Genomic DNA, 19,139 nt, shown 5'->3' with positions numbered 1-19,139 from the left:
ATCCGCCACTCCCCGACAAGGGGGGGAGTAGAAGCCAACAAGAGACAAGCCCATGACTTCATATTGGCTCTTGAAGCAGGAACTAGTTCTTGTGTATTTGCTATTTACAAGAGGTACGCTCGCCTCCTTCTTATAAATTTGGTCCAGAAGTCTGGCCACTGATCCTGTGGTGCACACCCTGATCAACTGGGCAGAGACTAGGATCCCTCCCTTTGCTCTTACAACCAGGGAGGGAACCAAGGTCGGACAAACACCAGTCTGTTCATAAGACTCAGATTCCACCCACCAATAAGCGAGTCTTCCTATTGTTAAAAGACCGAGGGTTTATATACGTATTGGAACAAATAACAATTTGTCGAAAATTGTATTTTTCCTAACTCTACAAACCTCATGCTACCCCTCACTCTGCGTTTCCTGGGCCTAAAGCAAAGTGACTCTCTCCTCGCAGTCGAGCTGACCCCCAACTGCAGGACAAGTAGTTAACTACTGAACCCCCTTGTTCGAAGCTTACGACCGGTTCAGCTGCCGCTAAGTATCTTCCTATTGTTAAAGGACCTCAGGTTTGTATATTTAGGAAAAATACAATTTTCGACAAATTGTTATTTTTAATTCTAACCATATGTAATTGGTAAGAATAATCACAGCATATGTAACCAGTGGCAGATTGAAGGGGGCCACCTGGTCTCGTGCCCTGCATCACCGCCCGCCCCCTCCCCATGGATATGAATATTAAAACATTGTTTTCTATCAATAAATCATTATTAACCGCCAACATTTGCTTAATTATTATTTCAGCAACAACTATTACTACTGTGTGTAAATGTGGGAGAGCATACATAAAAGTGGGCTATCTGGCAATCACTGCAATAGTCTCCTCTTTTTTTTGAAGGGATAACATTTCCACGAAGCTGGATAAAATGTATTTCCACATCTGATCGAGTGTCTTCCAATATTGTCTTTAAGAATTAAAATGGATTATTATTTTTTATGACATATTTTGTCTTGAGACCTTGTGCGAATCCAGTGAGTTATTGGTAGCTTCCTTTTCATATGGAGCGATTATTTTTGTTGTTGAGAATAAAAAGAATGATTTTCCATATGATACTTAAATCAGTCATGGAAGCTCCCCCAGCCCAATATCTTGAATATCCATGTCAACAGCTCCAGTTTTGTCCCAACTATTTTTTTTTGGCATATATATTTTAGAGTATAATTCTTATTTTTTTTTTTTAAAGAGAATGTAAAAATCTTACCCTTATCTATAACTATATTTCTTGTTTTGTCAAAAGTGAACCCATTAAAATGGCTACTTCTGCATTTATGGGGGTTTACTAATAGGAAAAATACATATCAGTTCTTTTGGAATGCAGCAAAGAAATTTATTATTCTGTAAGTTGTAAGTACTAGTTCGGGATAAGATTGTAGTATTTTGCTTTACACGCCATACGACAAATCCTTTCCAAAGGATAAAAACCATGATGTCCCCCTTAAAGCACAGAAGGTAATTTTATGAACAAAATTTCTTTTGAAACAGGAGGTACAGCGGTTATGATAGAATCATCCTAAGGAAATATCATCTTAAAATTGGGTTTTCCTGATATGTGCGAAAATAAAATTCAATTGCTCTTGAAAAAGTAAAGAACTAAATTATGATATTCTTGAAACCTGAGGATAAAACTGATATGCTCTCCAACCCAGTAGGATAAAAGTAGAATATTACTCGGAAAATATAAACGCCAGAGGTAGCTACCTCGTAGATGTTCTTTTCTCCTGTATCAATTTACCTCTATAGACCAGAGGCAAAATCTGAAAAGAGGCCTAGAAATCACTTTAAGGAGTACGGAATGTTAGGAGCTGGCATCCATGTCAGACTGTTAAAGTGGTTCATAGTGAACATATTTCAAGTGGATGCCCATTAAATTTGGCCTTTTTAAATATTATACAGCCAAAACAAAATGGCTGCAACTATTGAAAACTCCGGAAGCTAATAAAATGACATAAATTTCTGTTTATTTAAGATACCATAATGAAATTTGCGGTATTTGAACATATTATAATAATACACACATCCTCTAAAGATCTAAGTAATTAATCTTATCTATTTCGTTCCCTATGGAGAGACGAACATGATAAAATGCTCTGAAAATCCGATAAAATCACATCTTGATGTAATTATATTAAGTCTGTACAAATGTACGGACATGCTTTAATGAAGTTCTTTTGATGTAAAAAAAAAAAAACTGTTGGGATAATATTAACATTGACATCAGTTTTCTGTGGTCTAGTCCGAGTCATCTTGGCCACAACCAGCGGTACATCTCAGCTCCTTAAGACAACTGCATCTGTTAGATTCACAGTTCTTACACTGGCATTGTGTGAGCTTGAGGTAAGCCGCTGGAAATGGTATATCACTCATCAAATGAGGAAGTATGTTTCCAGTTGTACCATCCTTGTTCCATCCATTTCCCACCGGGGAAGATATATCTGGTTATAAGATCAATGAAAAGGGCCAAATTACACACTGATGGTGTGCCACTTGATATGCAGGTTCAGAGAAGAATGGGTTGGTTGCAACTTCTCTGGTTCTTTGTAACCTTTGAGGAACATTTTGAAACGCATGTCACTGATGTCTATGTTGTTTTCATTGTTTGAATACAGTTTGCAGATGAAGCTCTCTATATCTGTCAGTGTTCTTTTGGTAGGTGTGCCACATCCGAGCCCATCCAGTGAGGGACAGTTCTTGATGAACGTTTTACATACTATTGTTTTGCCAATGCCACAAAATTGGCTGACTGTGTCGCAGCCAGAGAGGGCATGGAATGCTGAAATATTTTGAAACTAAAGCTCTCCAGGTAAGTTACTGACAAAGTGAACGAGGAGAACAAGGACGTCTGTGTCCCTGGAACAAATGAAGATACTCAAACCCAAGATCTGTCACAGACTTGGCCTGTAACAGTATCCTGGTATCAGCTTCATCGTGGTTAGATTTGAGGGAGTTGATATCTGTTCCACAGGATGACCCAACAGCCGTTCGGTCATGAAATCCGCCAGATGTCACGACTTCATGATTTGATTGAGTCGACCTTGCTTGACGAATGAGCTCCATGCTCAAAAAGTGTTCCAGGTCTTGCTTGTTCTCTGGGAGGTAAATAAATTGTCTTCAGTTGATGGGTAAAGGCACATCCCTATTGTCCACTTTGCGATGTATTGGCCCGGTTTTTCCGGTCCATAATATCTGAGTGGTGTCCTTGTTAGTATTTGCTTCATACTTTCAAACACAACGTGAACTCTGGAGCAAGTGTCACTGAACTATCTGAAGACAGGGAACGAACCGGTCTGAGTTGTCCAAAATTGTGGGCATTTGCAGGTTTGCCGATTGCTTGAACAAGTACCTGATCATCGATGATTACACAAGTTTTCAGATTTACTATCGACAGTTGTTTCTCTACAGTTGTTCTTTTCTGAAGGATATTTCTGAGAGCTGCTTTGTTTGTGGATCGCATTGCTCTGGATGTGTCTGCAAGTGATAGGAGAACCGGCATAAGTTCATGGCTGAGGATTTCCTTCAGGTCCACCTTGCATCCAGCTTCTTTCAAAACAAGCAAACGTTGAAATAGGTTACAGTCTGCTTTGATGCGATTTTGTTTCAGAGCTGAATTTTTTTTTCTGGACCTGATATATGCTTTTCAGTGTCAGGCTCTTTGACTGTCTGAGCTTGTCATGGAATCCCACTTTTTTCGTGATGAGACGTAACCCCGCAAATTCTTTCAATTTGTCTTGCCCTTTTGCATGTGCTGTCAGAAGACATTCCATTATTTAAGGAGAAGCTAAATCTCAAGTGGCCATGCTAATGAAAAATGTTGAATCTCTTCAGTTGGTCGACAATCTTCTGAACATCTTCCTTGTCCCACTTTAATCATGAGGGTCTGGCTTCTTTTTACATAGGAAGGGTTGTAGTCTCCATCTGTAGCATGCATGTCCAACACAGCACTTGTGTTTTCTACATTTCTGCTCCATTCGTTGAATGTGAGGCACCATTGATCTCTTGCCCCTTCTGATTGCGTTATTCCTACAAGACCACCGGCAAGTTGGCAGACTTTGTTGATGTGCTTTAAGGCTTGATCCGTCAATAGCTGATTGAATGTGTTATTGGTTGTCTTGACCACAAAATTTCCATTCATGAACTTCTGGTGAACATCAGGGTGGCTTGTTTCAAGGATCATAATGTCAGCAAGATAAACTGCTCTCCAGCGTGTGTAGTTTGTGTGGTCATACTGAGCAAACTAGGGTAACATTGCCGCAAAGGACGATTTATGTAGGTTCCAGTTTCCAGTTCTCTGCATGCAGGAACTGCAACAAGATGGAGATCATTTTGATGTACATCACCCAAAATCTGGGAGTGGGTGGTTGTGTCTCTTTGAAGTTGTCCAACAGTCTTGTTATTCTGGAGTGCTGAACTGTATCTTTCAGTGGTTTGACTTTGTTGCTGGTCACATCTCACTCATTGTGTGCTTCCAAAGCTTCTACGACATGGACTGATAATGTCACAACACAAGACAAACACGAGCTCTGCACAATCGGGTATTTGCCTCTCCTCATGTGAACGACATGCTGTGGACAGTTATGAGGCGATGCCTGAGGATTTCCTACATTATAAATCCTGGCCAGTCCACAGTCATCAATCTGGACCAGCAGCTGTACTTACTGCAAGGCCAAGGAAATACAGTGGGTGAACAGTAATGAATGCAAAACGATATTCTTGTGACTTGGGGGGTTCCACATTGTCAAAAATTTCATGTGTGTGTAATTGGAAATCACTTTGCAGACTCTGGTCTTACTGAGGTGTGGACAGAGAGTTCCGTCTTTGGAGAGAATACAGCTCAAAATAACATGCAGGCCAAATCATGCAGCAGGGCTATTCGTACACACAAGCTAGCATTTGAAGCTGTTTGGAAAACACTCTGGCTGACGTTCATCGTGTTGGCTAAAAAGATCACCAAGTAGAAGTCAAACAGCTTCAAATGTTAGCTTGTGTGCACGAATAGCCCTGCTGTATGTTTTGGCTTGCATGTTATTTTGAGCTGTATTCTCTCCAAAGACGAAACTCTCTGTCCACACCTCAGTAAGACCAGAGTCTGCAAAGTGATGCCCAATCACACATGAAATTTTTGACAATGTGGAACCCCCCAAGTCGCAAGAATATCGTTTTGTATTCATTATTGTTCGCCCACAGTATTTCCTTGGCCTTGCAGTACAGCTGCTGGTCCAGAGTGATGACTGTGGACTGGCCAGGATTTATAATGTTGGAAATCCTCAGGCATCGCCTCATAACTGTCCACAGCATGTCGTTCACGTGAGGAGAGGCAAATACCCGATTGTGCAGAGCTCGTGTTTGTCTTGTGTTGTAACTTGCTTGAACCCGGTCCACGCTGTCACATAGTCCCTGTTGGAGCCATGGATGCGAGAGAGAATCCAGGCCATATCTAGGGCAGAAGCTTCGTCAGACACCTGGTCATCTGCGGTAAACATTGTCTCATTCAAGGTGGCTGTGAATTTAGGATCTTCTCGAGAAGATTGACGAGTGACTTTCTCCAAATGATGAAGTTTGGGAGGGACCTTCAAGGACCCTGACTTTCCAAGAGGAAGTACTTCACCAAACCATTATGGTGTGGGATGATATATCTTTGCATCAATATATTTAGGATAATTCATAGGTATCAATGAGATACAAATGCACATTTCAGAACCATGTTTGGTTAAGGGTAACATATGGGCCATTTTTTTTAAATAGTCAAATCTGACTATTATGTATAAATATGCATATAACTTTTTTAAATATGTATAGTTTGGCATTATATTTGCAGGACATCTCACTGGTATCACTGGAGTTAAATATACCAAACTGCAGAAGCATACCCACAGTGAGAGTCAAGATAAGTCGCATGATTTGAAAATTAACCGAGTCCAGCTTTGTGTTTTTTGTAAATTTTTGTGACTGATCTGTATATAACTTTATCAATTCGTTATGGAATGGCTTAATACTTTTTGAACACTTTACTGGTATTGCTGCGATGATATATGTCAAATTTCACAACTGCAGCTTCAGTACAATTGAAGTTATCACACATTTTCCAAATTATACATTTCTATTTGTCCGGCCATTTTGTTTTTGGCATAAAAATTAAAAAAAGGCCTAAATCAATGGGCATCCACCTGAAATATGTTCATTAGGGGTCATATCAACTAGCTGACATGGATGCCTGCTCCTAACATTCTGTACCCCCTGAAGTGAAATTTGAACATTTTTCCTCCAGTCTACTAGGGCTTCGAGTTTCCTCTGTGCTCAAAATACTCTTCCATGACCTTCTCTCTTAGTCAGAAGTTCACTCTTACAAAGAAAAGTAGAGCATTTCCCTAGAACTTTGGGAGGTCCATCAAAGATACTCCCAGAAGGTGATCCAGTAGAGGCAGTTCAGAACAGCGAAGGAAACGGGGAAGATATATCGAGAACCGCGGTCCAGCATGATGGCTCGAAGTCGGCGTGCCTTTGCATCCTTGCCTTTGTACGCTGGTTGGTTAGAGGATTCTTTCGGGCATCTTGCCAACACGCTCTCGGGGATGCGGCCTCCCATCTCCTGAAATGGAGAAGAATTGAGGTCCCTGTGGTGGAAACTAGATTTAGCTAAGGAAATTTACGTGTTCTACTCTCTTGGAAGAAAAATGCACCTCAAAATGGAAATGGAACCCACCCTGAATGTTGTTTTAGATTTAGCTGGCCTTATGCCAGCACGGGCTCTTGCTCCTAGAGCAGCCCGTAAAACGCCTGAATGGGGAGCCGAAATAATATTAATTACAAGATCGCCCGTGGCTACTGGTGAGTTTATTAAACTGTTTTTGTAATAAGATGTATTTAACTTTTTCATCTGATCTTAAGAGAACAATCCTTCAATCACTCTTATATCTCAGGTTTTTTATAAACTTGAAATAGATACCAGTAATACGCATATTAAAAATTTAAATTGTGATCATGGTAGCACATTCTCTCTCTCTCTCTCTCTCTCTCTCTCTCTCTCTCTCTCTCTCTCTATCTCTCTCCTCTCTTCTCTCTCTCTCTCTCTCTCTCTCTCTCTCTCTCTCTCTCTCTCTCTAAGAGAAGTTAGGGCACAACAAGATTTCCCTATGTTAGACTACTTCCGACCTTAAGTCGAATTTCTTAATACTTTCTAAATATCTGCAAAAAGTAATAGATACCTTTTGCTTTTACAAAAATCTCGAATATCATGCTTCGCCAACGCTTCTTATTCATTTGTGAAACACTGCAATGTTTAATTTCACGTTAACGAATAATATACTCTGGATTTACCTCACCTGAAGCAACCTTACCTTCAGAAAGGGGCTATCGCACTTCAGGGCACTTAGGTTGGGGGGCGGTGGGGGAGGAGGGATCTCTAGAGCTTTCTTTTTCTTGCAGGTGTTGTCATCGCCCAAAATGACACTCACAGCAGCGTATTCCATGAGAGCCAAGAACACAAACCTGAAAGCAAATATTCTTGTTCCAGAAACATTCAGTGACAATACAGCCTGTCTTATTAATTATGTGAAATTGCTCCTTACAGGATTATGATGTTCTTTATACATAGAGAATCGTGAAATCAGGGGAGTTTCAGCGTCATTTTAATAAATTGCTATTTTTGAAGTTTCTGTCTTGTATTTTACATTGTTTTAGAAGTCTCCTATAAGGAAACTGAAATACCTGCAACCTTTTGAATGTCTACGTAAGATAGTCCACCTACTATAGCTCTTCCAACAATCAGTTACTGCAGAAGTTTTTCTTGATACTGAGGATCCCCTATTTGAATCCCTCAACTGAAAACGTTTTAATAATTATGAATATCTTATAATTACTTCATTTTAGGAGTATCAAGACCCTTAAGTCTGAAGTATATAGATCAATGCAGGCCTTTCTGAACACTCAGAACATTACGCGATTACCGTTTCTACAGCTCTAGCTCTACAGAGAGTTAAAAACAGAGGGATACTCACACAGTACAAGAAAACATGAATATGTCAATCGCTTTGATGTAAGTGACTGGAGGAAGAGCGGCCTGGGACTTGGCGTGTTGAGTGGACAACGTCAGCAGGGAAGTCACCCCTAGAGTCACTCGCGCTGGCGCAATTTCGGGTCGAATCCAAAACGAAACCCACTGGAAACGAGAAACTGGATTTAAACGACGTATCGGTTCTAGATTGGGGTAAGAGAATGTACATGAAAAGAACAGATGAATGGAAAGTGTGCCAAATAAAAAGTCAGTTCTAGAAATTTGTCAAAAAATAGTTACATAAAATAAAAACTTTCTTCTTTTAAGTTTAAAAGTGGGAAGAAATGCACTGTCAATGTAAGGGATATATGGAAAATGCACAAGAATCCTCTCTCTTCTGGTCGGTAATTTTTCTAAGATGACATGCATGAAACGCAAATAAGTAATAGGTGAAGGAAGTGGTAGGCAAATTGTTAAAAGACAAGGAAAGAGATAGCTTTAAGGAAGAAAATTATATATTACTATATATATATAGTCTATATATATATATATATAGTAACTATATATACTATATATATATATATATAAATGAACTGAGGATTCTATCCATTCATTTCGGTCTAAAAATTCAATACATGTAACCACTGAAACGTTATGCTACCACTGTGCAAATTGCATCTTAATTTGACAGATATATTCGACAAATGACAAATGTATTTGCTGCTATAGTCTTATAAAAGTTTCTTCACCCATTTTTCATCTGGATTCAAGGGTTGTAGTGATAATTATCACTACAACCCTTAAATTCTCATACTTCTTGGATGGACTTAAGGCAAGATGACATCTAGAAGCTAAGAGGTCATACTGGCAATTAAAAATAAACAGAAATTGTGTTTACTTCTCTGCAATATGAAAGCAATCGCATCTCACCGACATGATGACAATCAAGCACGTTGGAAGGTACGTGTGGAAGACGAAGTGGCCCAGGCGACGTTTTAACTTTAACACCACTTCCAGACATGTGAAGTTGCCTGGATAAAATTGGATAGTAAAAAGAAATGCAGGATTAGAGAAAAGTCTAAACTGACACTTTAACTATGAAATAACAGGTTATGTATTGCTTTAGCTGTCAAAGGGTTGAAATCGTAGAACTGGGCAATGGCTATATTTACCGTATGTATATAATTTCATTTAAAAATGAATATTAAGTCATTATTTTATTAAGGGTTTTGATAGGTTTAGAAGTATAGATTATGAAACTCAACATAATGATGTCCTTTCACTTTAAAAAAAAAATTGTTTTTCTTCTTATGTCTATTGGTCCTTTCAACAAAAGAAACGGGCAAATGTAGGTATCAGTGGAGTCAATTCTTTGAAGGCTGTTCTTGGTTAAAAGAGATTTTTTGTATCGATAAAACCTGGATTCAGATTGGTTGTAAGTGTGTTTTTGTGTGTGTGAGCGCGTCTGTTTTAAGGAAACGTTCCTCATACAACATGGCAATGACGCCTCTAAAAAAACTGTTCTGTTAATTATAAAAAAACTGGGGATGTCTGTGAATAGATGCAGCACTGATCAACTGATTAGAAGCTTGAGTCATGGCCACATGTTCCGAGGGGTTTTATGAAAACTCGTCCGATTTTCGATTATTCATTTGTCTAATTACTAATTTATTTTATGATGAATATTATTAACCAATCAGCTGCATATATTTCGAACTTGAATCTTTAACAGGCATACGGAACATGTTCAATGGTGTGTTTTGCACTATATGGCGTAATAGAAATGTTGTGAATCATATATGTTCAGATCAGATAATAATTTTGTGTTAAGGATGTTGCTAAAGGGTTCCTGAGATGAAAATCACATCTTGCAATTTTATTGCCTAAATTAATGAGTATTTAGAATTCCGTTTAAATCAAATATATTAAAATTTTGAGTGTAGAACCGAATACATTTTCACGCATAAAAGCTCCCCTCAAATCACATATGTAATTAAACAAACCCATAAGTAATATCCACGTAGGGTATCGTTACCTCTGATCAAACTAAAGCTCTGAAACTTACCTGTAGAGTACACTTGGGTGCACTCAGCTGTCGAGTTACTCAAAAGCATTTGCTGAGGAAGTTCGATGCCTTCGTCGACGACGAGCGGTATCAACGGATCCCATTCAAACACCAGGTCGTCGGTGGTGTGGGACACTGGAGGAAAGGAAGCGCCCTACAATACGGTACTTTTCTGTCACCAGACGGCAGTGTCACAGGAACAAGTTTTTCAGCTTCTTTCCAGCAAGCCTCGTACTAAATAACCAATGTTGGTGGCATAACTGACGTGGGCGCCCTCAGCATAATTTCCAAGGGGGCCAAATTATATATATATATATATATATATATATATTATATATATATATATATATATATATATATGCAGAAGCCAGGTACTATGTCGTACCTCTAAGTAAATGGGGATACAATCCACAATGAAGTAAAATCCTCTTGTAGTTTAAAATATATATTTCTTGTACAGGATTAAAGCTTTCGACCATCAACTGTGGTCTTGTTCACTAAAATGAACAAGACCACAGTTGATGGTCGAAAGCTTTAATCCTGTACAAGAAATATATATTTTAAACTACAAGAGGATTTTACTTCATTGTGGATTGTATCCCCATATATTAATTATATATTATATATTATATAATATAATATATATATATATATATTATAGATATAGATAATATAGATATATAATATGCAGTGGAATTGCGATGCCAATAATTGCAGTGAAGCAAGATGAAATAAAAAAAAATAATGAAAGTGACATTGATCTTTTTTCAATAGTTCCATAAAATACTGTTTAACTGAAATCAAACATTCCTTGAAAGAATAACGCAGTTATATACCGCATACAAATCTTATACAATATAATAAGACTAACTTTGATTTACTTGAAATGAAAGAATGTATAGAATGGAAGGAAAACAAAGTGATGTTGTTAAATGTAATAATTTTTTGTAGTTAGTCACTTTTCATTTGAAAAGGAACTGTAACTTCCTGTGGTCACAGGATTTCAGTGGGGGATGGGGGACTAGTGCCCCCTATTGCCCCTAAGTGCGGCGCCCATGACTGGAGATGCTTATGCGCTTGCCAATGTGACACTGGCTTTATGAACACGTGCGCCGACTGCAATTTGGTAAAAAAAAAAAAAGTATCGGTTCCTTTGTGAAGGCATTGGTAGAAAAGTACCGAATGATACCAGAAAACTTATTTTTGACACACAACCAGTTTTAGTTCTTCAAGAATATTCTTCAAGTTCTGGATTCTAATTTTCAGTAAAAAGTATACCGCTGCTAAGACCACTTGTTACCAAATGAACTCGTACTGATGAATGGATGGCATTTTTAAAACTGAATTTGGGCACAAAATCTAGCGCGTTCTTGTAAGATTTCTCTTTTGTAAATTTTAAAGAATCACACTAATTAGTGTCCTTTGTAGTGGTAAATTTCCTATCTGGATGTAATTTTAACAATGAGATCTAATGAAGGTAATACAGCATTTATCACTATCTATTGACTGTTCACCCGATCTGGCCCCCGTAGCAGGGGTAGTGCCGTCAATGGACCTCATACGGTGCACTGTAGGCATTACTTAAGGTTCTTTGCAGCTTGCCTTCATCCCCTATCTGCAACCACTTTCGTTCCTTTTACTGCACCTACTTTCATATTCTCTTTCTTCATCTTACTTTCCACCCTCTCCTAACACTTGATTCATAGTGCAACTGCGAGGTTTTCCTCTTATTACACCTTTCAAACCTTTTACTGTCAATTTCCATTTAACCGCTGAATGGCCTCATATAGGTCCCAGTGCTTGATCGTTGGCCTAATTCTATATCCAACACACACACACACACACACAATCACACGATTTTACTACATTACCAACTTTAGTTTCGTTGTCCTAAGTAATAAAAATACTTACGGCTCTCCATTTGCATGTTGCATTGTTGAGTGTCATGAGGATAGACAGCAAAGTTCATTGCACAGGCGAGAGTTAACGTTAGTCTGAAAAGATTTCAAAACAATGAAAAGGTCATTTATACAATCACCACATTCCTGATTTTTCGCGATCTGCTGGTTTGAAAACGACAATGATTGATTTTTCCTATATTTCTGTAAGACTGTTTGCATTCTTAAGTAAAACACAACGAAAAAAAGATGAGTCAAACTTACTTGACCATGTAAAGGAGAGTGAAGTCTTTATACAGCCACATGTAATGGTTAGGAATAGTCATCGTGTGAAAGCTCACGTCCTTGGCGTTCTTGAAGAAGCTGTCTGGACGCCACAGATGACCCAGCCAGTCAAGGTCTAATAATCTGATGAACGCCGAATACAGTTCAGAATGGATGTGTTTGCTTTTCAAACACAACACTTGAAATTATAATACAGCAACATAGAATATAAAAGAATGGTACACAAATTCATATGTTTCATGACGAATGGCAACTAGGCTTCGAGTTATGTACGATTATTTATTTTCTTTCAAAGACTGGTTTCAGAACGCAGTTGACTAAAACTTAGTACAGATTAGAGTGGGAGATTTTCGATTAAAAAAAAAATGTAACTAGCAAGGAAACGAAGAGTTTGAAAAGTGAAACATATTTATTTGAGTCAAGTAATGCACAAGCTACTTCTGATCAAATGTGTCCGTTCGGCATGCCATTCTTCCGAAAGAAATGCGGAAGCTAACAAATTTTCGAGGACCTGAATCATACGCTAAATTTATGGCCCTTTATATACTTTGTGTCACACCCACTTTTTATGAAGGATCCTGTTAAACCTAACCGTTTGATACGATACATTCTGCAAAGTAACAAATAACCAAAGAATCTAGTGTAGGAAAAGATTCAAAGACCAAGAAAACTTGATAGTTGTGATGTCATGTCCCCGTCAGTTATCTAGATGAGATCCATTACATTTGTTTTATTTAAATTAGATAGTAAGTTCAAGAGATTATTGGTCACAGCGATATTCTTTATTTTTTATTAACTACTTTTTCTGATGAAATTGCAAGCCAACTCTTAGTTACGCATGCAGTCTACAAGCTTCCCACGGCGTGTAGTACGCCTCCGCAGCCGCACTCAACATCTAAAAACATATCGCATATGCGTAACACTTGCTAAAAGACCATTTTCTTGACTCACCTGTACTCTTTAGTCATGTTTGCTGGTAAACGAAGCCTGTGGTCCTTCCAAGACTGGGCAAAAAATATGTCAGTTGCAAAAGTCTGCGAAAACAAAATATTCCAAGTTATCGACAGTATCCAAAAAGTATTTCAACGTTCTATCTTGCGGAATTTACTCACAAATCTAGATAAACATATGATCTCCGTGCCCAAATCTGACCGATAAGTTTAAAAGTAAGGCTACGGTATGCATGTGTCACACAAATTTAAGAGTGCAGAAAAGAGATGCAGTTCTTTATGAATGCAAGGATCAATTTTTCGTTAATTTGCTTGCTGAGAAACTCGTAGGTGCTAGCAGCAAGGCGCAACTCAATATCTTCGAGGAAATTACGAAACATGTACTACATTAATAATGTAAATAGTTATATTCTCTGATGTGGAAGGCAATTGAAGAGTCACATCTCTCTGAAAGGTCCTAACTTAAAGGACACTTACTCCAAAAGGGTTTCTGAAAACTTAAGATTCATCAAGAGATTTTTTGTGCTAACCTTAACTTAATGTCTCCTGACATGAAATTAGCTGAAGAGATGGGTGGCAAGACTCGCAACCCCGGCCCGTCTCCCCCCTCGCACAACGCAAACTTAGAATCTTCTCGGTAAAGTGGTTATCTAAACATTTTACAAGATGTTTAATTATGATTAACAGGCAAGGTAGCAGTTAAAACAGATGTTAAACTGATGCTTGGGAAGTTGGGAGAAAGCCTTATGAAATCATCAAGTTTCAAGCTTAGATGGTAGTCCATCGATCTTAATTTTGATTCAAGATAATTTTATAATGTATCTGCAGCACTAGCTCGATTTATAAATTGACAATGAAACTTCAACTTCGACTTTTGCACTTGAGCTGTAGAAATGAAGCCCTAATCGACAATTATTGCTTTTCCGCTGTTATTTATTTATTTATTTATTTTGCCTCTTCTAGTCTCTTAATTGGACAGCATGGAATCTCCAAACCCTAATCCTTACTGAAAACCTCATAACAACAATACTTTCGAAAGGCATTCTGTTCTAATGATATATCCTTTCATGCCCATCTCTCTCTCTCTCTCTCTCTCTCTCTCTCTCTCTCTCTCTCTCTCTCTCTTCTCTCCTCTCCTCTCTTTCTCATCTCCTCTCTCTCTCTCTCTCTCCTCTTCCTTAATGCCACTACACAAGTAAGTCGCCTAAATCGGGCTTAAGTCGAGCACTTGGGAGATTACCCTTTCAAGCACAATGACTTCCGTATAGCTGCATTTTATTAGGACACGACGTAACATGGTATTGTTCGTCTTTTAATACAACAACACAATAAGATTACATTTCCATCAGTACAAACAACCGGTTGGAACACTAGTGTCATTAACAACATGGAAGAAAAGTAAATAAAGCCTTGAAAAGCACAGGGTAGGAAATGTCATAGAATCACATACAGTTAGGTGACCTTTCCTGAAAGCACCTTAATAATCTTCCCGTTTCTTTTTTCCTCAGCTTTATAATCGGCCATCCTTCAAAAGACCTCTACCGCTTATTTGGAGGAGAAGCATAACTTTTCCTTCTTGTTTTTATTATGTCTCGGCAACGTAAAGTTATAAGGTTCCCTTTAAAGAATGAGGCTGAACATCTAAGAATATTACTCTTCCTCCATAAAAGAGGCAAATTGCAAGTGTCAACTACCTGACAATATTCTGTCCATGGAAAAAAAATCTATTTTCTTATTCGGTAACTAGAAACACACAATTATGTCATGATCGGGTTTTTCCAAAAAATTAGGTAATGAACAAAATCCTTCCAATACTTCTTTCTCCCTGTGTTGATCCATCTCCTTGTCCCATTATCAAACTGCTTATCTATAAACTCCGTTGGGATTTGCCAGACACATTTTGTATCTCGTACTAAATACTAAAGATCTTAAAATAATGTCTTATTATACTTACAAGAACAGTGTCAGCAACCGCTGGGGAACCTCAGTGATAAGTCTACGTAGGTACAGATATAACTTTGCCTCGACTTCATTAATACATAGCTTGGGCGGAAACAAGATTGCAGTGTTGCAGTCTTTCATGTAAGGGGGCGAAACTATTGACAATTCGTAAATTTTAACGTATAAACACTCCAGTCAATAAATGAAGCTATGCATACGATAGATTACTGGTGTAACTTTCTCATGCTGTTTTTAATTTTTTGAATAGAAAAGTGGTTCCTCCCAAAGACAGAGATAAAACTACATAAATTAAGGTCGGCGTTCTATTTAGTAATTAAAATACTAATCTACGTCTAAAAATCCTATTAGACTATGTATACCTACCTAAAGAAAAAAGTCTTACTTCGTTGCCATAATACAGGGATATGTAAAACTAAATTAACTTTTGCAAAATCAGTTTCAACAGTATTAAGAGCAAAATCCTCACCAGTAACAGCAATCTCAAAAATGAAACAAATAAACAAACTTTTGGGGGTAAAAACGAAAACAAAAAATAATCTTACGCCAGAATACGCTCCTGTTTCAAGATTTAAACTGCTGATTGTGCTCTCAGAGTAGATTTCAACATCCTGCCCGTAGCTCTGCATCAGGAAAAAAAAAGAAAAGGCATTAGAGACGAAAAGGAAATGGCACCACAAGAGAGAAAACAACTTATTGTGCAAAAAAAGCTTACAAAGCACAGAACTACAGGCAACCCGGACGCGGTATGCGTGTAGGGGAAAGCCCTCTTGAATGAATGGCATTGGCTGTGGTATTATACATACCTTTTCCACCCTATTGATTACTAGACAAACGTCATTCATCAGGGCTGATATGGTACTCAGGTAGTACTACAAAATTTAAATACTTGCAGGCTGTGGTATTATACATACCTTTTCCACCCTATTGATTACTAGACAAACGTCATTCATCAGGGTTGATATGGTACTCAGGTAGTATTACAAAATTTAAATACTTACAGATAACTATATTGGGAAATTACAATATGTTGAGTAGAAAAAATCATAGCGCTTTTGAGAATATGCCTCATTCAAGCTTCACAGAAGGATTAGGAGTTCACTTCTAGGGTTGGATATAATATGAGTCTGCATTGCACCCAGTCACTACTAACGCTCCTCAGCTTACTGTTTAATTTAAGTGTTGTCTTGAAATATATCAGATGGGATCAAGTATTTTTAAACTTTACGTTAATGAGCAGATGTCCCTCAAGTCATTCCTCTTTTTACAATTACAATCATTACCTCACGGTTTTGCTTAAATTATACAGACACCAAAATCTAAGAAACGGTTATTTTATTTACCATTTCCTCATACCTAGAATATTTGTGAATATTATTTTTTTCTTTTAACCATATTTCCTGAGAGTCCTTTAGGAGGACACCTATAAACTATGCCAAATGATTTTGTAGTCAAATTACTTGTCGCACTCTACCCCAATACATAGACTTTATAGAATATTTCAAAAACATTTGTCCCACACACTTCCTCTTTTAGACACCTAATGTCATAATATGTATGGCAACAGACCAAAATCTAGGCTGTTCATGTTTTTTATCCTAATCAGAACTTCCAAGAACAGCAGTCACCACGATGAACCCAGTGAAGATTCTCCTCTTGCAAAATTCGGATATTCTTGGCGTTACTTAAATGGTTCATAATCCATTTATGTCTCATTAACACGTACCGGAACATGTTACTAAGATATATAGATGGATTGATTCTGTTCTAATGCAATTGTAGTTTAGAATATTTAAAATGAATCTGAAGGTTTTCTCTTGCGAAAGTGACAAACTCTGCACCCAAATACTGGCAAAATAAATTAAGAAATACAAAAATAACGACAACCAGGCCCCCTGATAACATCGCCAGAATGAGACGCATTACCCAATTTCTATATAAATGTCACGAAAATTGTAAGTAAATAAAAGATTTGCATGCACTTACCGTTTTCTCGTTAACGGAATCAATACTCATGACTGTTACGTGGAAATAAACTTTTGTAGGCTGTCCATCGAGTTTAGGTGGAATCATTTTGTCGTAAGATGATTGGTCTTCTGGAAGGATGTCTTCCAGATACAATCTTGTCTTCTGCGGTTTTATTTTCTCTCCTTTTCTGAAAGTAAAAATGAAGAGCAAATAAGAAGTACAAAACATGCTAATGCATTCATAGATGTCATAGTTTGCTGAGCCAAGTGCTACGCGACCTCTTCATATTGTCCCCCCAAACTGCTTTGTCATTTCTTTTTCTTCTTCTTTGATCATATTGCTGCTAATGTATGCTTATCGCTCGAACACCTTTATTGGCTTAATGCTTAAAGTTAATTAGAGCACTTCCCTTGGGCTGTGAGTTGTGACAATAGTCATTAGAACACGACCATCTCATAAATATAACATTTCTTTTTTTCTCTCTCTCTCCACAGAATATATATAGTACTGTAAAATATGCATCTGTTAATACTCACCCGTGACAACATTCAGAGCAGAGCAAGATGAAGCAAAGGAGTTGAAAAGCGAACAGAGACATGCGTCTTCCTTTCCTTTCCAAGAAGCTGATGAAAACCGCTATAAGGGGAAAGAAGGCTTTTAATATGTGAAGCAGATCGATCCGGGAAAAGTCCGAATAAATTAAGGAATGGGTGGAATAAGGAAGCGGGAGGAGGTGACTTTCTGAACAGGAGCTTTTGTTCTTAGAAGAGTCTTGAGAGGATAAATCGGGAGTGTAAACCTTGATAATCTCAGTTGAGTCTCCTCCTCGCGGGGACAGAGACAAGGGGGAGGATTAGGAGCGGAAATTTGAAAATGTACGAAGGCTTCTCTCTTCTTTGCATCTCTGTCGTCACCTACATCGAACAAATGATGGAATGCGAGTATTATAATGTTTAAAAATGCAACCGGTAAAAAGAATTAAACGAAATGTGAAAAGTATCTGTATATAATGATAATATTAGATGACTGAGTTACTGCCTGAAATGAAAACGTGAAAGTTACTGTTACAGAAATGCTTGAGAAATTCACCAAGATTGTAACCAGTTCGATCATACCCGCCTATTCTTCAGCTTTCTGCCTGGAATGTTACGTTATGAACAAATAATTGAGAGCTTATATCTCGAAATATTCTTAAATTGTTGATCGAAACATATCAAAACTATGAAAGCAATCGGTGGATACATTTACCGATAATAATAATAATAATAATAATAATAATAATAATAATAATAATAATAATAATAATAATAATAATAATACCAGCAGCATCTAAAAGCGGTGGAAAAAGTTTAACCAAGATTTATATGGACCTTGAGTTTGACATTTAATATTAAACATGGTAATCAAACAAAATGGCACTTACAGTTATCAAATTAGCTTTCCATCATATTTCATAATCCTTCAGACTGACCATCCTCAAATTGCAATACGTAACAACCACAGGTCCGTGACACAGCACGAAACAACACACTGTAGTTCTTAGTCTCTCATAAGGTCCACTGGAACTTACCTGGTGCGGGCGGGCTGGAGAGTTGAGCGGCAACTGGAGTCGAAGCCGCCCTGCCATGCCACTAGTACATAACTGTCATAACATCACTACCGGACCGGTCTGGTCCCGAGCCGGTGACCACGTCAAGTCGTCAACCTGATTCTGCGCTTAGGACTTATCTACTAGAAGACCGTCAGGGGGAGGTATTAACGACTCTGTTTGTCCAAAGAGTTTCGACAGAATTGTGAGTTAGCAAATCTCTAGTTCTAACAATGATCAATCTGGTGATAAATACCAGGACCATCTCGGTGGTCTTGTAAATACAGAGCAGTAATTCTGCTTTTTAAGCAGTGAATTGAATTGGGATACCATCATCTAAACCATCTATCTGGTAATAAATACCAGGACCATCTTGGTGGTCTTGTA

General features: G+C 37.9%; 1 protein-coding gene across 1 annotated transcript; it reads right to left on the bottom strand.

The window, feature by feature from the left end:
- Positions 1–5,356: 5,356 nt before the first annotated feature.
- On the bottom strand, positions 5,357–18,276 carry LOC135216425 (glycine receptor subunit alpha-4-like). Its single transcript, XM_064251778.1, has 11 exons — positions 17,701–18,276; positions 17,183–17,351; positions 15,742–15,819; positions 13,239–13,321; positions 12,267–12,410; positions 12,016–12,098; positions 10,105–10,239; positions 8,970–9,070; positions 8,044–8,204; positions 7,384–7,534; positions 5,357–6,635 (listed from the first exon to the last, which is right to left on the bottom strand). The coding sequence occupies exons 1-11, from the start codon at positions 17,760–17,762 to the stop codon at positions 6,435–6,437; spliced, it is 1,368 nt and encodes a 455-aa protein (XP_064107848.1). The 5' UTR covers positions 17,763–18,276; the 3' UTR covers positions 5,357–6,434.
- Between the last annotated feature and the right edge of the window lie 863 nt (positions 18,277–19,139).

The sequence above is a fragment of the Macrobrachium nipponense genome, chromosome 6, assembly GCF_015104395.2.
Source record: "Macrobrachium nipponense isolate FS-2020 chromosome 6, ASM1510439v2, whole genome shotgun sequence".
NCBI classification, from domain to species: domain Eukaryota; kingdom Metazoa; phylum Arthropoda; class Malacostraca; order Decapoda; family Palaemonidae; genus Macrobrachium; species Macrobrachium nipponense.
The sequence above is the reverse complement of the archived record's forward strand: the minus strand, read 5'-3'. Positions and strand labels throughout refer to the sequence as shown.